The following is a 23027-nucleotide window of genomic DNA, read 5'->3' as shown; positions in this document are numbered from 1 at the left end:
AAGTAGCAGATTTCTGTCAAATGTATTGACAATCAGAACTCAAAGCAGATTAGCGCTCAAGCTGACCAATAGACTGCAGCCTATGGGGGGCCAATGTGTGCAGGGGCCCCAGATTCCCATCAACATCAGTGGTGAGTGGAGCAGGCTGGGACTATAATAGTTAGGGGAAAATAACCTTTAGTTTTCATTCAGACCACAGAGGCAGCCTGGTCTCGTAAAAGTTACGTTTCTGTACAACTAAACTGCGTTGTCAATTACGTTTTGACGGAAACACATTTTGTCCCAGAAGATGTTTGTGTTTGACGTATCACCACAGCACCTTACTTCTTTTGCCTTTATTTATACAGGTAAAAAATCTCATTGAGACACAGCGTCTCATTCTCAAGAGAGACCTGATCAGATGGTAACAGTACCATACACCGTTACAGACAGACAGGACACTAAACACAGAGGCAACAGTCAAATAAAACATCCTAAAATAAAATCATCATAGAAAGTGCAAAGTGCGTAGAATTAGGTATCGTAAGAACAAACACTGACAGATGATTTCTCCAGATTTTTTTTTATGAGTTTAAAATCTCCGAGGGGTATCAAGCTGGACAGCTTAAGTTCCTGCTGAAGCGTGTTCCAGGTTGAGGAGCAGAGTATGACAAGGCCTTTTTTCCAAGTTCCGTACTTAATGTTGATATGAATCAAGTGTCCGTATTATCAAATCGCTGTGTTAACATTACAGGATAGGTTGTGTGTGTTTGTGCATTTCTGTTGTGTCTCTGTGTGTGTTTAGTGTGCACACATGTAACCAGCAGGTTACACATGTCACTGAAGGACTGAAGTTCTTTATTGTTCTGCTAATATAAAATGGTAGGGGGGGGGGGGGGGGGGGGGGGCTACAAAAGTAAGCTATGGGTCTCTAACCACCTTAATCTGGCTCTGGTCACATCTCACATCTAATTTTTTTTTATTGTATTCATTATCTTGTCAGTTTACATGATACATGAGAGGGTCCAGCTGTTTTCTCTGAGTGGATGTTTTCACTCTACTTTGACTTTATCCAGCAAGAGTGAAAAGAACACTGAACATCAACACTGATTCATAAAGTTTGTATTTTATTAAGTGGAGAGGATGCAATTTTTGGAGGTGAAAGAGAAAATGCACACAACAGTTAACAGCCAAGAGACACTGAGGTGCCGCCATACATTCAGAACATTGTCTTTGACATAACTTTATATTTATATATTTATTTTAGATTTGTTTTTTATTTCATTTTTAAACTGTTAATTTGTTTGAAGTTTGATGACTGTAAACATCTCATTAAATGATTATTATGGTTATAATTATTAATCATAATAATAACCATAATAATTTAAAGTCATTATTTGTGAATTCTTAAACCTAAAAAGCTTATATTTCCTATTTATTTGAGGACATTATGTTGAATTTAGTTCTGTAAAACTTTTTTGAATTATTTGGGTGCCTCTCAGCTGCTATCAGCAGCCCCATCGTCCAGGTCTGATTAAACACTTCTTTAACACACCTTCAGCTAGTCCTTGAACTTCTGTTGCTCCCCTGTTGACCGTCCGCTGTGGAGTAATTGACCGTATAAACTCCCATGAGACGGCAGCATGGCCGACACAACACAGCTGCTGCTGGCTGCTGGTGGTTCTAGTACACCTCTGCAGCTGCTCCCTTAATAAACACCCCAGGTGAAGGCAGAGATGTGGATCACCGGAGGGGCTTGATGTGGCGTCTGTAAGACCAGCAGAGGAGTTTGTGTGTACGCAGGCAGGTTACTAGAGGGAGATAGGCCGTCTTGAAAGGAAGCTGAAGCCAGAATGATCCTTGTTTGGATTTCCTGATCAGCGCTTCAGTCCTCAGAGAAGAAACTGCCCAGGTGTTTGAATGAGAGATTTGAGGCAGACAGACTTCCTTACCGTCGACAAGGTTTGACAGACAGCTCTACTCTGCTGTTGGCTTTAACAGGCACAGCAGGGATTATCTGCTTGGAATGAAATCATCTGAAATGGGCCTCAAGTGTGAAGTCGTCTTCCTCTCTTGTAGCTTCTTGGAGGCTTAGTCCTGTGGGCTGTTGCACCAGTTACTGTACGTGTAGGTTCACATGTAGCTTTGTTTGAACATTGGTGGTTATATTAGGAATAAAAGTCCTGCACGGGTCCAGTTTTGCAAACCCGCACCCATCTTCACCTGCCAAGCACATAACAGGAACCGACTCATTACCCGCAATTATCTGCAAGTCAAAACCGAACCTGACCCGTAACTATACGTAAATTCAGTGGATTAAACACACAGCTGCCGCACAGTCTCTCACTTCGAAGTGCTTTCTTTTTATCGTGGTTTAAGCTCCATTCTTGAATCTTGAAAAGTCTCTTTCACTGTCTGCGCTCGATGCCGGTGGATGGCGATACATCACGCGTCAGTGGCCGGCTTTCATGAAAACACTAATCTGATTATGCTTGATATTATTAGCTGATTTAGATGTACTGCACAATCGTTTTCATTTCTGATATCCATCAAAAAGTAAAAACATATTTTTGTTTTCTACCACTGCCGGCCTGCACTGTGAATTTATATAAATGTGTTTTTTTACCCGACCTGGTGTGGTTAGTGATCAATCCAGCTATGTTCTATACCCGCTTATACTGTGTAGGGTTGTGGTGGGCTGCAGCCTTCCTTTCACATTCAGTCTAATGAGCCATCATCCCCCCTGGTGAAGCAGGTGGTTATTGTGGAAAATAAAAATAAAATCTAATTCCCATAATTTTCCCAGCTGACAGTGCTGGAAGCCAGGAGAGGTGAACATATTCCAACATACACGGATGTTGCTGTCTGTTGTAAACGCTGCCAAAGAGGATACTTCCCACCCCCCCATACAGACACAAACACGCACACACACACACACACACTCACACACAGATCTGTAAAAACGGCATCTCAGAATAGATAGCAATTACACCATCTCCCCCACTGATCCCAGACCAGTGCAATTAACACTTGTATTCCAGAAAGGTTATCGCTGTCAAAGAGCCCACAGACACACACACACACACACACACACACACACACACACACACACACACACACACACACACACACACACACACACACACACACACACACACACACACACACACACAGAGAGACACAGACACAGACACACACACACACAGTTATTAAGTCTGTTCTGGTTGTGTGGCTGATAATACGAGAGGCAGAAAGGTATTGGGCAGAGCCTGATATTTCACTGAGTTAATATGCAGACCTGTTACTTCACATAGAGTTCAGCATTAAGCCTCGAAATGCCACCAATAAACACACACACACACACGCACACACACACACGCACACAAACACACACGCACACACACAGTGTGTTACACAACCATCACCCCCCACAGAATCTCTCTATCTTCATCATTCTCTTTCTATCCCTCACTACCTCTCATTTTCTCTCTGTCTATGAGTTCTAAAGAAACCTCCATCAAACATACTAATCTGAAATTAGATCTTTCAAAGAAGACACCAGTCTTCGGCTTTGTCTTTCCTTTGACGCCTCTCCTCCTAAAACATGTGTGTTGTCTGCAGCCTCTGCACGCTTGAATGCAGGACAAAATCAGCATAAGAGAGTGCTATTACAGTTTTTTACAATTGCTAAAACACTAAACTCCATTCTCTGAACCAAATCATCCGATGCCTAAACCCATTTGTCGAATCAACCACTATTTTAGCAAAACCCTAAACAAGTTCAAGTAGTTAGACACTATTTGCAAAACTCTAAACACATTCTCCTTTACTATAAAACACAATTCACACTGTGATGCACATGCAAAATGCTAAACACAGGCAGCAAAAGTTGAACACAACTAAAACACAGTGGTCATCGTTTAAACACAACGACTCAAAACTGTACACATTTGTTTCTAATAATGTGATCAACCGATTTAACACACTATATAAGCAAGTTCAGAGTGCACATGTGAATACCGACAATGGATGAAAACATTTTGAGAGGCAGAGGAGGAAGAGTACAAGTAAGTGGTGATGGGCCAAGAGGAAGATATCAAGGTCGAGAAAGAACCAGAACCATAATTTCAGATGCAATCCGGGCAACGGTCACAGACCATGTTCTTGTTCATGGCTTTACAATGAGGGAAGCAGGACAAAGAGTGCAACCACATTTGAGTAGGTTCTCTGTGGCCACCATCGTAAGAGAAGAACACAGGTACAGTTAGAGATTGTTTGAATGTGATTCTATGGAAAGGCCCCATGAATACATTTTTGAAGATGAAGCAGGGTTCAATCTGACAAAGAGGAGAAGGAGAGGCAGGAACATAATTGGCCAACAGGTCATTGTGGAAGTCCCTGGCCAGTGTGGTGGCAATGTCACCCTTTGTGCGGCCATAAGTAATTGGGGGGTTCTCCACCATCATGCAACCCTGGGGCCTTACAACACTGAGCATCTTCTCACATATCTGGTGGTCTTTGGGATTTTCTGATTGATCGTGAGCAGCAGGTTCCTCATCAGGCCGAGTCTCCTATTTATGTTGTAGTTTGGGACAATGTCAGCTTTCACCGTGCAGTTCGCATACCTGAATGGTTCAACATCAACCAGCGCTTCATAAATGCTTGCCTTCCACCATACAGCCCATTCCTCAACCCAATAGAGGAGATATTTTCTGCGTGGCGCTGGAGGGTCTGTGACCGGAACCCCTACACCAGGGTAAACCTCCTACAGGCAATGGCATTTTCCCCCGTTGCTTAGCAAGAGAAAGCACTGCGTGTGATGTAGATGAAGTCCTCTGGCCGGACCCAGCACAAAGGCGTGATGCTGCAGAGTGACAGGGTCTGTTGGGAATCGAACCCGGGTCTCTCGCAGGCAGACTCTCTACCACTGTGCTACCCAGGGGTGATAGGCTCAGATGCAGAGACAGACACAGGCTTGGAGTGGGTCAGAAAAGGAGTCTTTACTTTTAGAGCAAACAGGTGGCAGGACAAAACTCAAAATACATCCAGACAACTAACAGGTAAAGTCTGGGCAAAAACAGGATCAACAGAGGATATCCAAAAAGCAGGCAGCAAAAGGATCTCAAGAGCTAAAGAGTAAAAATGCAGTTAACTAAGGAACTCGAGACAAGGGCACAAAAACAGACACTTCAAGAGACGGATCAAAACTCACAAACTTGGCCTCCGACAACAATTCAAGACTCAACAATGAACAGAAGAAAACAGGCAGCTTATAAAGGCTAGCAAACAAGGAACAGGTTCAACCAATGAAACAAGACAAGCACATGACACACAGAAATGAACGGTGGCGACCCCACATGGTCCAAAGAGGAACTGCAGTCCAAAAATCCTGACAGGACCCCCCTCCCTATGAACGTCTCCTGACGTTCCAACACGGGCGATCAGGGTGGCTCTGGTGGAAGGCCTCAATGAGGCCCGGATCGAGAACATGCCGAGACGGGACCCAGGACCGCTCCTCAGGACCATAGCCCTCCCAGTCCACCAGGTATTGAAGGCCCCTCCCCACCCGGCGAGAATCCATTAGGCGGTGGATTGAATAAGCAGGGCCACCATCAACGATTCTGGGGGGCGGAGGGGGTTTAGCTGGAGGGACCAAAGGACTTGTGGCGACAGGGCATAGGCGAGAGACGTGGAAGGTGGGATTGACCCGCATGGACCGGGGAAGTTGGAGACGGTAAGCCACTGGGTTGATCCTCGTCAAGATCTTGAAGGGCCCCACGAACCGTGGCGCCAGCTTGCGGGACTCCACCCGTAGAGGAAGATCCCGTGTTGACAGATAGACCCTCTGCCCCGGACGTAGCGGTGGTGTAGGTCTGCGGCGGCGGTTGGCATGGCGCTGGTACTGGCGTGCGGACCGCTGCAGGGTAGACCGGGCCTTGCGCCAGACCCGCCTGCACCGTCGGACAAAGCTCTGGGCCGAGGGAACACCCACATCAGTCTCTTGGTCAGGGAAGAGTGGAGGCTGAAAACCAAACTGGCACTCGAAGGGACTGAGACCTGTAGCAGAAGAACACAAGGTATTATGTGCATATTCAGCCCATATCACAAACCTGCTCCATGATGATGGATTGGAGGAGGCCAGGCATCGGAGGGTGGTTTCCAGGTCCTGATTTAGCCTCTCAGTCTGACCATTGGACTCAGGATGGAACCCTGAGGAGAGACTGACCGTAGCCCCAATCAGCTTGCAGAAGACCCTCCAAAACTGCGCGGTAAACTGGGGCCCACGATCCGAGACCACATCCAGGGGGAGACCAAAGAACCTGAAGACATTCTGGCACACAGCCTCGGCGGTCTCTAGTGCCGAAGGGAGTTTGGGCAGGGGAACGACCCGACACGCCTTGGAAAAGCGGTCGACAATAACCAAAATGACTGTTTCCCTGAGAGGGGGGAAGGCCTGTAACAAAGTCCAAGGAGATGTGGGACCAGGGCCGCTTGGGGATGGGTAGAAGGTGAAGGAAACCATGAGGCGGGGTACGGGCGCTCTTACTCTGGGCACAGACAGAGCAAGCAGCAACAAAGGACCTCACATCCGCATTCATGCCAGGCCACCAGAACCGCCTCTTAACAAACTCCAGAGTCCTGCGTGCTCCCGGGTGGCTGGTAAGGCGTGAAGAGTGCCCCCACTGCAGAACTTGGGATCGCACCACAGTTGGGACAAATACCCGGTTGGAGGGTCCATTCCCGGGGTCTGGCTCCCTCTTCTGGGCCTGGCGAACCAGTGACTCGACTCCCCATCGGACAGGAGCCACAATCCTCAAGCTCGGGAGGATGGGTACTGGAACTCTCTCACCATCTGACCTGTGAAACAGTCTAGAGAGTGCATCAGGCTTCTGGTTCTTCGAACCGGGGCGGAAGGACAAAACAAAATCAAATCTATTAAAAAAAAAAGCCCATCTTGCCTGCCTGGGGTTGAGACGTTTGGCCCTCTGAATGTACTCCAGGTTTTTGTGGTCGGTCCAAACAACAAAAGGGTGTTGGGCCCCCTCCAGCCAGTGGCGCCACTCCTCCAAGGCCATCTTGATAGCCAGGAGCTCACGATCTCCAACATCATAGTTCCTCTCAGCAGGCGAAAGGCGAGCAGAGAAGAAGGCACACGGACGGAGTTTGCCATCAGCCGGACGCTGGGAGAGCACAGCCCCCACTGCCACATTCGAGGCGTCCACCTCAACCATGAAGGGGAGGGAGAGGTCGGGTAAGGTAAGGATGGGGGCGGAGGAAAATCTCACCTTCAGATCCTGGAAGGCCCGCTCTGCCACTGGAGACCACTTAAAGGGGCCAGATTTCTTCTTGGTGAGATCGGTCATGGGGGCGGCAACAGCACTGAAGTTCCTGATAAACGTCCTATAAAAATTGGCAAAGCCAATGAACCGTTGTACCTCCTTGACCGAAGAGGGTTGGGGCCAATCCCGGATAACTTGAGTCTTCTTGGGGTCCGTGATGAGACTCCCTTTGGACAGGATGAAGCCCAAAAAGGACACCTCGGAGACATGGAATTCACACTTCTCAGGTTTGACAAAGAGGTGGCTTTCCAACAGGCGCTGGAGGACGACTCTGACATGATGGACATGTTCATGGAGGGACTTGGAGAAAATCAAAATGTCATCCAAATAAACAAAGACAAAACGGTTCAACGTCTCTCTCAATACCTCGTTGATGAGTGCCTGGAACACTGCCGGGGCGTTGGTTAAGCCAAACGGCATCACTAAGTACTTGTAGTGGCCCGTTGGTGTGTTGAACGCCGTCTTCCACTCGTCACCCTCCCTGACCCGGACCAAATGGTAGTTTGGTGAAGACGGTTGCCCCTTGGAGGAGTTCAAAAGCAGTGGTCATTAAAGGCAAGGGGTAACGGTTCCTCACCGTGATCTTGTTTAACCCCCTGTAATCTATGCATGGCCTGAGGCCGCCGTCTTTCTTCCCAACAAAAAAGAATTCGGCACCAGCAGGGGAGGACGAGGGGCTAATGATCCCAGCAGTCAGGGAGTCCTTGATATAATCCTCCATAGCTTGGGTCTCGGCGGGTGACAGGGAGAAGATCCTACCTCGTGTAGGGAAAGAGCCTGGAAGGAGATCAATGGCACAGTCAAAGGGCCTATGAGGGGGCAGGGAAGTGGCCCTCCTCTTGCTAAATACCTCAGCTAGGTCGTGGTACTCTGAGGGGACTCGGGACAACTCGAGAGAGCTAGGAAGCTTAGGGGCTGGAGGCACAGCTCTAGTGAGGAGACAGGAGGACTTGCAATTGGGACCCCCCTCAACCACAGTTCTTGAAGACCAATTGATGTGAGGGCTGTGGTGAGATAACCAGGGGAACCCTAGCACAACAGGGAACTCGGGAGAATGAATAAGATTAAACTGAATCTTTTCGTGATGATTGCCAAAAATAGACAAGACAACAGGAGAGGAAACATGAGTCACAGTACCTTGTCCCAAGGGCCTACCATCCAAGGCGGTCACTGAGAGTGGATGGTCCAGCCTGGAGATGGGCAGGTGAAGGGCCCTGGCAAGGGTGAGATCCAAGAAATTCCCTGCAGCGCCAGAGTCAATGAGGGCCTGAAGAGGATGATGTTGGTTCTCCAAGGAGATGGTGACCGGGAGCTGCAGGCACGAAGTCGAGGCTGAGGGAGTAAGAGTCGCACCCGTCACAGTTCTCCCTCTCCTGGACGGGGCTGGGCTTTTCCCGCAAGCTCGGGACATGAGGAACGAAAGTGGTTAGGACCTCCACAATAGAGGCAGCGTCTCTCCCTCATCCTCCGGTTCCATTCTGCCTGGGACAGGCGAGTACCGCCAAGCTGCATCGGCTCCTCAGGACAAGGTGGGTTACTCTGAGGTTCCCGAGGCCACTGAAGCGGAGCGGAGGTTGAAGCTGTGACTCCGGAACTGGGGCGACTGTCCATTTGTCGTTCGCTGTAAACTTGTAAAAACCATTTAGTGGTTTCATGGACTATTAAACACAGTTTCTAGCGCACTATTCTTACTTGTTACATACCTGTATTTTATTTAATACATTTTTAAAAAGTTACATCACAAAAACTATTTTCATTTCAGTAGGATGCATATACATCACCCTAAATGTAATATTTAAAAAAAATATATTGCTTCTTGCAGGGTTTTTCTTTTATTAGTCTTTTTTAATGTAGAAATCTAAGAACAAATGATCCAGTTCCATAACATGTTGCATCACCAACTGCGCTATATTAAAACATTTCAAAGCCTCTAGCAAGAAGACTTTCTGCACATAAGTTAACAGCTGCCACATAGATTTAAATCTTCACCCTGGCCCTGTCAATCACACGTGATTGAATATTACGGTTTTAAATGAATATTTTCACAAATGCAGTCAACATTACAATACAGTGGAAGTATGCACAGGCAGTTTGAAAGGTACATGGTCAGATTTGTTATTCAAGTGTTTTCAACATTGGATGTGTCTGTTGTAAATAGACAATATTCAACATTATTAGTAAATGGTTGATGATTGATGTCAGTTTGAGGCTTCTGTAAGATGAGACAAATAGGGGACGAGTAAGGACAGTGAAGGTCATTTTAATAACCATACGTACAGTGTAACATCAGGGTCACTTAAATGGGTTAAAACTCTTTCCATTGTCCCTCACACCAGCAGCACATGCTCATCTCTTACACCAGATTTCTCTCTTTATTTCTTTGTTTTCCCTTTCATCTGTTTTGGCGTCCACCCTCTTTCATATCACATGTTAATGAATTGACTGAAATTGATTTCATGCTACAGGGCCTCGGTCTCGGTCTCGTGTGAGAGTAGACCCCGAGCTCTAGACGCAATCTTTAGAGGCGACTGCATAAAAAAACAAAAAACACTTTCATTCTGCTTAACAACAGCTTCTCTGATCTTCAGGCAACTCAGATGGCAACTTCTTTGTCTAAGTGGAAACACTAAATGGGCTGAATAAAAACGAAAGAGATGGAGATTAAAGAGAGACAGGGAGCGTGGAGAATCAGAGAAATCGAGGAACGGGGATCAGACGTGCATTAATTGCCACAAAGAGTCAGAAGAGGCTGAGCTGCTTGACACCAGAACTTCCCGATCAAAAACACAATTAGCAAGAAACGAGAAGAAGCTATCACCAGGCTGAATTTATCTGTGTTTGTTTTTTATGTAATGAAGAGAGGGATGGTATCAGTCATAATATCAGTTCACCCGGGGCGCACTGGGCACTCAGTGGACTGAGGCACAGATGAGTCACAACATCACAGCTTTAAATATAATACGATGATACACTGAGCTTATCACCACAATTATTTTGTCCTCTGTCAATTTATACTGACAAGTATGTAATAAAGATATAGTAAATACCCAGCCTGTGTACATCCACACACTTATTGTGCCTGATGAGACCTCTGCTCGAGACTGTGTGGGCGTTTGATTGACATGTCCCTCACTCTCTGGGAGGGCGGGACAACTTTATCATTCATATTGGTGCATGTGGTTTGATTGCGTTAAATGATCAACCTGAGCAGTGGATTAATCAGCCAGTGAAGTGCAAACACCTGTGCAGGTATGCATGTCCTTCAAGAATGTCACAAAATAGCCACTGTATACAATATAAGACTGTACAATTGTGTTTGAATAAGTGATTAAATATGAAGATAATGTATCGCAATAATGTCCTCAGACTGGGCGTTTCAATGAAGCAACATTTGTTAACGTTTAAGTGACGAAACCCTCTAGCGGCAGTGTGACTATGACAGGAGCAAAGCAGGAAGTCAGGTGACGTTGTTACGCGGGAAACAGCTGTTTGTTTCCTGTTTCCAACACACTGCATTGTTTTCTTTTACCCGTGGCCGAGCTCATATCCTAACCTCAACCACACATTCATTATTGACCACACAGGTGTGATCTCACATAATGTGTAACAGTGGAACACATTTCTTGTTGCTATACCGTGATTTATAAAACGGACACGTCAAATCAAGCAATCTGATTGGTTCTCAGCCATGATATAATGAGCATATATCACAGGTAGAATTGTAGTTACTTTTCACAACAAGTCAGTATCCCTCCGCGTCTGAGAAAAAGCTACAGCTGTTAAATTACGTCCGTTAGTTAATTGATTAAGTTCAATTCCACACCCAGTACAACCTTACAGACTTGGTACACTGTTCTAAACAAGTCACCACGCAATACAAGTGTTGATTTACATACCGTCTTGCCTCCATTTGAATTAAATCCGCTGTGTGTGTATTCGCTCAGAACAAAGGCGCTGTTTCGCGGGCTTCCGGGAGGGCCGTAAATGAAGTTACCGTAATGATCGATATATGCTGTAAAGCGCAGAGTCTCAGCTTTCAGAAACCGTTGAAATCTTTCCGATTGCGCAAACTATGACATAATGACATAACAATTTGGTAATCCAAAATTGTGCTTGCAATCGCCGACACATTCGGTGTTAAAGGGAAACAAATTTACATAGCTTTACTCTGGAGGAGTGGATCGATCAGTGCCTATCTCCAGAGAAGAAAGCCCCTAAAAGACGACATGCAGAGCTACGTGAAGAGCAGGTGTTAGTGTTGTTGCATAGCAACCACCTCGAACTATGTTTTGTAGGCAACGGCGGGACTGTTTTATTTTGAACATCATTATTTAATAATAAAAACTATTTAAATTGGAGTGTGTATTTTTCTTTCATATTGCCACACTTGGTAACCATTTTATAAAACGACAGGCCGTGGTATATGCTCATTATATCACAGTTAAGGGCCGTGGTACAACCCCCTTAACTGTGATATAATGAGCATATATCACGGTCTGAAGTGAGCTATTGCTTAAGTATATTATATTGAAAAAATATTTTCTTATTATTGTCATGTTGATTTTAGCAATGTTGATTTAAATTGACTCAACAACTTCCCTGAGGTTGGACTCGGGGATGTTGTTGAGTCAATATAGAAATCTCTTTGAAACATTTCTATTTACACACAAAAATCATGATTAAAATGTATAGTTTTATAATAGAAAATAAATTGTCTTCACATTATCACCTGGTAACGTTATGGCCTTGTTTTTGTATTTAGCCAAAGTTAAGTGTTAATAGGTGTTGTGTGTTGAAAAGGTGGAAACACTATAGAATTAGCTATTTTTCATTTAAAAATGTAAGACTGTACAGAAATAGAAGATACATCAGAAACAACCATGTTGGGAAATTTAATGAATGAATGAATAAAGTGTGTTATGTTTGAGAACAGTAGTTTGATGAACTTCACCCAGAGTTGAACAAATATTAAACTTGTCAGACACAGTTGAGGAATATTATCACTCACCTGAAACTAGTTTGTACAGTTTAGCTTAAACAACTTTTAGTATCTGAATTTAGTTTGGAGATGATTGAAACATTCAGTGTTGATAGACATTTTATATTCATATACTTGTGTGTACATGCAGTACATTTATATTGTGTGTTATGTTAATGTGTGTGAGGAAACACTTTTTCTGCCTGCCACGTTTAATTACACCTGATGAGATCCAATGAGTTGACAGCCAATTAATTTCTCTCTCTCTCTCTCTCTCTCTCTCTCTCTCTCTCTCTCTCTCTCTCTCCTCTCTCTCTCTCTCTCTCTCTCTCTCTCTCTGTCTCTGTCTGTCTGTCTGTTGCTCTTTACTCTTGCACTCTCTCTCTCTCTCTCTCTCCGTCTGTTGTTCTTTACTCTCTCTCTCTCCCTCTCTCTGTCTCTCTCTGTCTCTCTCTCTCTCTCTCTCTCTCTCTCTCTCTCTCTCTCTCTCTCTCTCTCTCCTCTCTCTCTCTCTCTCTCTCTGTCTGTTGTTCTTTACTCTCTCCCTCTCTCTCTCTCTCTCTCTCTGTCTCCCTCTGTCTGTCTGTCTCTCTCCTCTCTCTCTCTCTCCCTCCCTTTCGCTGTCTCCCTCTCCTCTCTCTCTCTCTCTCTCTCTCTCTCTCTCTCTGTCTGTTGTTCTTTACTCTCTCCCTCTCTCTCTCGCCTCCCTCTCTCTGTCTGTTGTTCTTTACTCTCTCCCTCTCTCCCTCTCTCTCTCTCCCTCCCTCTCGCTGTCTGTTGTTCTTTACTCTCTCTCTCTCTCTCTCTCTCTCTCTCTCTCTCTCTCTTTTCTCTACCTCTCTGTTCTCTCCTTCTCTCTCTTCCGCTCGTATCGGGCTCTTACAAGATAAAAACTGAATCTTCTAACCTTCCTTCTTCTTCTTCTTCTTCTTCTTCTCTTCTTCTCTTCTTCTTCTTCTTCGTCTTCTTCACATACCTGGCATCTGCTGAGGATGAGCAGAAAATATTTCCATTATTACAAGACCTAAACAGCAACCAATCTCTCCTCCTGCCTGCTCCCAGCCTCCTGACAATCTGCCTTCAGCTGCTGTGATTTTTAACTCCTAGAAAAAATTACAAGGAAGAAAAATTCAAGATTTTCCACAAAAAAAAAGAAAAAGGAAAAGGGAGGTCTTTAGCACAGCGATGTCAAGACGGAAATAATGAGGCCGATAGAGAGGTTATAAACCCCACTAATTAGCCGGGGTCTTCACAAGGTCAAGGACGGTTTCAATTTAGCTGATAAAGATGAGAGGATGAGGAAGGGAGGGCAGGGTGAGATGGGTAAGTCTTCCTACATCTTAATTATCCCAGTGGTTTTTGGCTGGTGGCGCCTTGGGGAGTGTGTGTTGGGGGCAAAGGGGGAGCAGGGTGAGTCGGGGCTGAGGAGAGGAGCTGGAGGGCTTCCATGCAAATCCCAGTTGTCTTATCCGAGGCCGAGTTCAGCTGGGCGCCGCCCGGGGTTGACACTTTCCCCGTCAATTACTCCGCTATTCTCACATGGATCGGCAGCCCAGGACAATCATGGGTTACTCCGGGGTTAAACACACACGCACGTCTTCATTTATACACGCATACAAATTGGTTATTTTCACGAAGACAAAATAGTCAATGCAGTATATTGTTAAAAGTTGATATTTATTGTGTCTATGATGATCTGATGCACACCATACCCTGTAAGAGGAAGAGGAAGTCATTAGTTTGGTACGAGGGAGTCTTGTTCTTTTACACCCACGGAGAGAATTCTTTCTCAATATTGTTTTGTCTCGTACCATTCTCTTTCCCGCACCAGGCCACTTTACATTAACACTCAGGGCTGTTCTTAGTGGGGCCCCTGGTAAATACTGCCTCGGGTCCCCCCTCCACATCTTTTTACAAAAAAAAAAATTCGGAGGGTGGCACACCCAGTACAACCTTACAGACTTGGTACACTGTTCTAAACAAGTCACCACGCAATACAAGTGTGATTTACATACCGTCTTGCCTCCATTTGAATTAAATCCGCTGTGTGTGTATTCGCTCAGAACAAAGGCGCTGTTTCGCGGGCTTCCGGGAGGGCCGTAAATGAAGTACCGTAATGATCGATATATGCTGTGTAAAGCGCAGAGTCTCAGCTTTCAGAAACCGTTGAATAAATCTTTCCGATTGCGCAAACTATGACATAATGACATAACAATTTGGTAATCCAAAATTGTGCTTGCAATCGCCGACAACATTCGGTTGTTAAAGGGAAACAAATTTACATAGCTTTACTCGGAGGAGTGGATCGATCAGTGCCTATCTCCAGAGAAGAAAGCCCCTAAAAGACGACATGCAGAGCTACGTGAAGAGCAGGGTGTTAGTGGTGTTGCATAGCAACCACCTCGAACTATGTTTTGTAGGCAACGGCGGGACTGTTTTATTTTGAACATCATTATTTAATAATAAAAACTATTTAAATTGGAGGGTGTATTTTTCTTTCATATTGCCACACTTGGTAACCATTTTATAAAACGACAGGCCGTGGTATATGCTCATTATATCACAGTTAAGGGCCGTGGTACAACCCCCTTAACTGTGATATAATGAGCATATATCACGGTCTCTGAAGTGAGCTATTGCTTAAGTATATTATATTGAAAAAATATTTTCTTATTATTGTCCTGTTGATTTTAGCAATGTTGATTTAAATTGACTCAACAACTTCCCTGAGGTTGGACTCGGGGATGTTGTTGAGTCAATATAGAAATCTCTTTGAAACATTTCTAGTTACACACAAAAATCATGATTAAAATGTATAGTTTATAATAGAAAATAAATTGTCTTCACATTATCACCTGGTAACGTTATGGCCTTGTTTTGTATTTAGCCAAAGTTAAGTGTTAATAGGTGTTGTGTGTTGAAAAGGTGGAAAACACTATAGAATTAGCTATTTTTCATTTAAAAATGTAAGACTGTACAGAAATAGAAGATACATCAGAAACAACCATGTTGGGAAATTTAATGAATGAATGAATAAAGTGTGTTATGTTTGAGAACAGTAGTTGATGAACTTCACCCAGAGTTGAACAAATATTAAACTTGTCAGACACAGTTGAGGAATATTATCACTCACCTGAAAACTAGTTTGTACAGTTAGCTTAACCAACTTTTAGTATCTGAATTTAGTTTGGAAGATGATTGAAACATTCAGTGTGATGATAGACATTTTATATTCATATACTTGTGTGTACATGCAGTACATTTATATTGTGTGTTATGTTAATGTGTGTGAGGAAACACTTTTTCTGCCTGCCACGTTTAATTACACCTGATGAGATCCAATGAGTTGACAGCCAATTAATTTCTCATCTCGCTCTCCTCTCTCTACTCTTCTCTCTCTCTCTCTCTCTCTCTCTCTCTCTCTCTATCTCTCTTTTTACTTTCTTATATCGTTATGTCTCTGTCTGTATGTCTTTGAATTATTGCACTATTATATCTATCTATAAGTCTGTTGTTGTTACTCTATACCTCTCCTCTCTCTTATCTCTGTCTCTCTCTGTCTCTTCTCTCTCTTCTCTCTTCCCTCTCTCTCTCTCTCTCTCCTCTCTCTCTCCCTCTATCTCTCCTCTCTCTCTGTCTGTTTGTTCTTTAATCTACTCCCTCTCTCTCCTCTCTCTCTATGTCTCCCTCTGTCTGTTTGTCTCTCTCCTATGCTCTCTCTCCCTTCACTTTCGATCTCTGTCTCCCTCTCTCTCTCTCTTCTCTCTCTCTCTCTCTCTCTCTCTCTCTCTCTCTCTGTCTGTTGTTCTTTACTCTCTCTCTCTCTCTCTCCCTCCCTCTCTCTGTCTGTTGTTCTTTACTCTCTCCCTCTCTCCCTCTCTCTCTCTCCCTCCCTCCCTCTCGCTGTCTGTTGTTCTTTACTCTCTCTCTCTCTCTCTCTCTCTCTCTCTCTCTCTCTTTTTCTACCTCTCTGTCTCTCCTTCTCTCTCTTTCTCTCTTATCGTGCTCTTACAAGATAAAAACTGAATCTTTCTAACTTCTTCTTCTTCTTCTTCTTCTTCTTCTTCTTCTTCTTCTTCTTCTTCTTCTTCTTCTTCTTCTTCTTCTTCTTCTTCACATCCCTGGCAGTCTGCTGAGGATGAGCAGAAAATATTTCCATTATTTACAAGACTAAACAGCAACCAATCTCCTCCTGCCTGCTCCCAGCCTCCTGACAATCTGCCTTCAGCTGCTGTGATTTTTAACTCCTAGAAAAAATTACAAGGAAGAAAAATTCAAGATTTTCCACAAAAAAAAGAAAAAGGAAAAGGGAGGTCTTTAGCACAGCGATGTCAAGACGGAAATAATGAGGCCGATAGAGAGGTTATAAACCCCACTAATTAGCCGGGGTCTTCACAAGGTCAAGGACGGTTTCAATTTAGCTGATAAAGATGAGAGGATGAGGAAGGGAGGGCAGGGTGAGATGGGTAAGTCTTCCTACATCTTAATTATCCCAGTGGTTTTTGGCTGGTGGCGCCTTGGGGAGTGTGTGTTGGGGGAGCAAAGGGGGAGCAGGGTGAGTCGGGGCTGAGGAGAGGAGCTGGAGGGCTTCCATGCAAATCCCAGTTGTCTTATCCGAGGCCGAGTTCAGCTGGGCGCCGCCCGGGGTTGACACTTTCCCCGTCAATTACTCCGCTATTCTCACATGGATCGGCAGCCCAGGACAATCATGGGTTACTCCGGGGTTAAACACACACGCACGTCTTCATTTATACACGCATACAAATTGGTTATGTTTACACGAAGACAAAATAGTCAATGCAGTATATTGTTAAAAGTTGATATTTATTGTGTCTATGATGATCTGATGCACACCATACCCTGTAAGAGGAAGAGGAAGTCATATAGTTTGGTACTGAGGGAGTCTTGTTCTTTTACACCCACGGAGAGAATTCTTTCTCAATATTGTTTTTGTCTCGTACCATTCTCTTTTCCCGCACCAGGCCACTTTACATTAACACTCAGGGCTGTTCTTAGTGGGGCCCCTGGTAAAATACTGCCTCGGGGTCCCCCCTCCACATCCTAAAAACACAATTAAATGGCTCTTCTACTTTCCTAAATTGGTGCTCAATATATTTAGTACTTCTATAAACTTTGAGATTTGCAAGAGACGCATTAAAAGAAGGTTGTTCAAAATTTGAGCCGGCACAGTGAGAATGTGAGTTGATAAGAGAAACGCTGTTTGATTTGATATGAGGGGGAGAAGAGCGGGATTCATTCAAATCTACATTTTATTGATGGTTTATGCTGATATGTCAAAATAACATATTTTTATGTTATTATATAAAAATCATCCTGCTCATCCTGTACTTGGGAAAGTATGTAACCATTAGTTTGTGTTGTAAAATTGAGCTCAGCAACATCGTGGGTTTCGGTGTTTTTTTAAACTATCAGTTGGCATATAGCAATTAATAAAAAAAAGAGCAAGGTTGTGCTCCTATTTATTAATTAACTTCCGAGGGAGGTGTAGGTGAGGGCAGGTTGTCCTGAAGTTGTCCTCTTGCTCCAACTCTCCCATGTGCGCTAAACCATGCAATCCAATCAAATCCCCGACAATTTGCTAAAACATTTGAAACCTTACTCGTCCACGTGTTCCACATTAGCTAAATACGCTCTAACTGCAATTTGTTCTATGTTCTTAAAGATTTTCATACGTCTGTATTTCATTTTATCTCAAAAGATCAAACATACCAGTGTCCTGATCAGAGATGAACATTGGTAGGTTATGAAATAAAAGTCTGGTATGGTTGGTTTCCTCCTCCGTCCAGCCTAGTGTACAACGTTACATTCACCCAGTTCAGCTGGTGACCAGTGTCTTGCATTATTTGGGCCTTTTATCAAATACATCTCTGGTAACTGATGTCCTATGGTTCTACACTTTTTGAATGACCTCTACTTGCATTTTGTCACATGCAAATATCCTGTTTCAACAGGAGTAGAGAAGGAAGAAAGCTGCTCTCACAATCCCACTCCCCTGGAGTTTGGGTTAAGCTGCATGCATGAACTTTTGACAGCCTGTAATTGGGAGTCCATGTGACCATGACAGAATATCCTTAGTTCCTCTATGACTGAGCTGTGGTGGGTTACTTCTAATAACACAAAAGGAGGATATTCTCCCCATAAAATCAAAATGTACCATGTAACTGTGCAACTGGAAATAGATGTTTAAGTTGTTAAATGTATTGCGCTGATCATCACTTAAACGCCAGTATCTGGTTGCTCAAGTTGTTTAGTATTCTTAAAGGTTCTCATGAGGGCAGTTCAGAGCGGAGGCCACGTGCACTAACATGCACTAACATGCACTAACATGCACTAACAGCTATGTAAACAAAGCACAGAGAAGCTTAACTTTAACATTATGTAGCATGGATGTAGTCATTTCGTTCCTGTACTGGTTATATACGGCTTTAAGTCCGACTAAAGACAGTTTGACTGATTTGACGGCTTATCCAAGACCTGGCAGTTAAAGTCACCACTGATACAGTTTCCAGTGTGTCCCAGCACAATGAAATGCAAATGCTTATGTTCGTACTGTTTATGAAGACTGGAAAAACCGATTGGCATGTTGAGTGGGGCTGGCATCTATACGTGGAAAAAGGATTATTTTCAATCATCTTGTCCTACACTGCAAAAGTGTGCCTGTGTACATACCCACTGATGCATTCAAATAAATCTGAATCTTGAATGTAATCTTCCTGTGCGTCCTACTACACGGAAGCTGGGCATGTCCTGACTCCTCATGTGCAGATAGAAGTCTTTGGGAGCGAGTTTATACCTCCTCACAGGAGAAGCCTGTAGTAGGTGCAGGGAGGTGTAACGCACAGTAACACATTTACAAAAACCAACACTTAATGTTCCTGCTTGTACTTCTATTGTTGTCAGCAGGCGGCATTGAGTAAATAATGTAAATCTAATCACACACATGAGGGGCATCTCATTAAGGGAAAATGAGTCCCATTGGAATTAGAACACATGATTGCATGTGTCGACCGTTGGCTGCCCGACCAGAATACATCAGCATATTTAAAACCAGCATCAATCCCACTTCAACTGTGTTTATCCAGGTTTCAAATTAAGTTTAAGAGAAAGAATATGAGAATGTGAATGAATGAATTATAACCTCTACAGTTTGTGTTTGACTGTGAAAGTGTGCATCACTCCAACTCAGTCATATTGATAATGAGGTGTGAAGAAATGTGCAAACTTAAACCATGATGTTCGTTTCAAGAGATTCAAATGCATCATGCCATTCACCTGCCACACATGACTGCTGCCTGTGTGACACGAGTCACATGTTTCATTTGAAGTCAAAGCTAATAATCGTCCCAATGTGGTTAGGGAGACGCTCATGTGGGAAATATAGACAGCAAGCAGAACGGTTTGTGCTTATGAATCTGAAGAACGTGGAGATATGTGAACATGTGACCCACTCTCTTTCCCTTCTCTCTGCACAGTGGGATGCCATTAATGAGATGGATGAGTACTTCAGCCCTATCCACACGTACCAGGTGTGTAATGTTCTCACTGTTTTATTACACTTAATTATAACAAAAACTTCAGTGGAATATTTCACTTTGATCTCTGGGAAACTGGGCTTTGTTCAAGGTTAATCAAGTTTGATTTTAAAACACAAAATGGGAAATGAATCACCAGTTATTTCTTTATATTATATATTGTATCATTATATTATTTGTTTTATATTGTTAAATGATAATCGTTTTCTTTTAATCATACAAATATGTGATATATGACAATTCCTGCTGGTATGAAAAAGTTAGTAATTGTTTGTGATGGTTTTGTTTCAGCATGTAAGAGAGTCTTTAGTTAAGTATAATTATATCACACATGGTCCAATAAACCAACCAGTGGGTTTTGTGCAGTGTCCACCACCTACACTGCATCTTACGTTGTGTGACACTGGCTCCAGTTTGGTTTAAAACATGTATGAACTTGCTTTAAAGCAGGAAACAGTACGTGATCATGCCAGTAACACATGACTACCAGTCAACTATTGTGCAGGTTCCTCTGCATGTCAGCTCAGGCTTCCTCACCTCAATACATATATTAGCTTTCAAAGACTTTAAAGACTGTCATGTTTGTTTTTATTGATGATGTATGTTCGCTGCTAGAGTGTCTGATTATAACACGTAATATGAATCAGGTCTGTAACGTGATGAGCCCCAGCCAGAACAACTGGCTGAGGACGGGCTGGCTCCCTCGAGAAGGAGCGAGGAGGATCTACATCGAGGTCAAGTTCACCCTGAGAGACTGCAACAGCATGCCTGGAGTACTGGGCACATGCAAGGTAATACTCAGACAGAGAGGGGATAGAGGGGAAGCTAGGGGAGGGGGAGGGAGGGGGAGTTTAGAGGATAGAGATGTGTGGGAGAAGAAGCCAGAGCTGTCAAATAGAGTTGCTCATAGTGTAACTCATATTTTGTTAGTGGATAAGTTGGCATTTCAAAATCACAATTTGATATGAGGTCTATTAAACTATCACACTCACCTGTAAACATAATTAGGAAACTAAGGAAACTTTAAGGAAGTTACTTTTGGGGAGTTCGACATACTGCTCACTTTACCTAATGTGTGAAAAGGTATTAAACACTTGGTCTCAGTGTCTGATACTGTAGTTCTGGGCCTTATATACTAACACTTCAGCACTTTATTAAAGCCCTGCAGTATGTTTATTAGGCATAAATAACTATAAGCATCAAACTATAGACTCCAGGGGCGTTAAGTGGGGGAGCAATGGTCCCTTTGCCCACCTTGCTTGGACCTTGCTCATCCTCGAACTCAACCTTTATTTTGATCTCACAACTGTAAAGGTTAAATCTTCCACACACACACACACACACACACACACACACACATTTACAAAGTGAGAACAGTTAGCGGCGTCGTGGCTGGTAAAAACTAAGACAGTTAGAACCTTTTAGTACCAAATAAATTAGGTTTGTTTGGGAAAGTAGATCCATCCATCGTCTACCGCTTATCGAGGGGGCAGTAGCTCCAGTAAGGAGGAAGGTAGATGTGAAAATTAACAAAAACAGTTTTTAAAAACTTCTCTAGTGAAGTTTGAGCCACTGTTTAGGAGGTTATAGTCTATCTGTAAAGCTTCTTGGCAGCAGTCTTACTAAGAGTAAATAGGATTATAATGCATAACTCATTTTGTAACCCAGTGAATACACATACAGTGATCATAATACTTTGTTTATTCTACAGGAAACCTTCAACCTGTACTACTACGAGTCTGACAGAGCAGTAGGCTCGGCCGTACGGGAGAACCAGTTCATTAAGATTGACACCATCGCTGCTGACGAGAGCTTCACAGGGGTGGACCTGGGAGTCCGCAGACTTAAACTCAACACTGAGGTACGAGCAGCAACACTAAACAACAGCACTAATACTGATTGATACAACAGGTAAATGTCAGTCCAGGCTCTTTGAAGCAATGTCTTACTTTGAATTGTAAGTGTATTCCAATTCTCAGCACGTACACCTCCGCAGGAGTTCAAGACAAGTTGGAAACATCCAGAGCCCGAGAGAGCCTCTTCCAGTCTCGTCACAGATCTGTAACAGGGAACCAACAGCAAAGCTCGCTTCAGTATCATGGGAAATACTTTGATATTGATAACAGCTTCAAATTTGATACTGGATAGTGGAGCTGCTCTTTTATTGATACCTTACATTGTTACAAAGATGAAGATATGATAGGCATGGTATAATTCATCGTGCACTGTCTTTACATCTGCGGCACATTGATCTTGAGTTTGCTATAGGAAACACAAACATTAGGTTGTAGTTTTGGGGCTTTATCATTGACTCTTTAATCGTGTCCTCTTTTGTTCCTACTGTAGCGCAACATTCTGGCAATGATACACAAGGCTATCAGATATACTGCTTCGCAGTGGCTGCTGTCTTCAATGCTTAAGATATTAGTTACACTTTAAAACAACAAGTTTAAAAATGTATGAGTGCAATAAGGCTCTAAGTTATTTTATAAGTTGTTTTTTCTCTGGCCCTCTCTGTCTGTCCACAGTACTGTGTGTTCAGCTGAGATTCCCTATAACAATGTATGTACAAAACAAACCCTTCCACACTGAACGGCAGTGTACTCCCACACCTAATAAAACTCACTTCTCTGGTCATGGGCAGCTTATCTGGCTCAAACATCCACAGCTAAACACTGCACCCAATAAATACAGAACATTCCCACCCCAGCTGGACTCAAACACAAGGATTCAGCTGCACTTTGTAACTGCTTATCTCATTCTTTATTGTTCCTTTGGTTCCTGCAAACAGATGAAAGTCCTTGCAGTTGAAATATAAATAAATGTAATTTCTGTCAGATTAGATATTTACCTGTGTAACACCTTTACTACAATACAACAGCTGTAGCTAATAGACATTCATATCCTTTTTTTAATATAATATATTCATATATTTCCAATTATCAATCAATATCACCACTGCCGTGTGCTTTAAGAACAATGAATTATAATAAATATGTTTGCTTTTTCCAAAGATAAATGACACTGCCCATAACTGAAAGAATGTTAGCACACAGTGCAGGGAAAGAAAATGCCTGAGGCAACTTAAATGACAACTGCTGATTGTGATTACACAACATATGTTTAATTCCTGGCATTTATATCAACTAGCAATAAAAACATCCCCATAATAGCCCA

General features: G+C 43.4%; 1 protein-coding gene across 5 annotated transcripts in view; it reads left to right on the top strand.

Annotated features, from left to right (window-relative positions):
* epha8 (eph receptor A8) overlaps positions 1 to 23027 on the top strand; it is a 112490-nt gene that overhangs the window by 33262 nt on the left and 56201 nt on the right. For all 5 annotated transcript variants that reach the window (XR_003832356.1, XM_029432833.1, XM_029432832.1 and 2 more), the window contains exons 3-5: positions 19791 to 19844; positions 20498 to 20641; positions 21562 to 21711. Coding sequence is in view for 4 of the 5 variants with exons in the window: in XM_029432833.1 (XP_029288693.1) it covers positions 19791 to 19844; positions 20498 to 20641; positions 21562 to 21711 (348 nt within the window). In the remaining variant the exon portion in view is untranslated. The remainder of the gene's footprint in view (positions 1 to 19790; positions 19845 to 20497; positions 20642 to 21561; positions 21712 to 23027) is intronic.

The sequence above is a fragment of the Cottoperca gobio genome, chromosome 5 (genome assembly GCF_900634415.1).
Source record: "Cottoperca gobio chromosome 5, fCotGob3.1, whole genome shotgun sequence".
Classification (NCBI taxonomy): Eukaryota; Metazoa; Chordata; class Actinopteri; order Perciformes; family Bovichtidae; genus Cottoperca; species Cottoperca gobio.
This window is presented reverse-complemented; position numbering and strand designations above follow the sequence as displayed.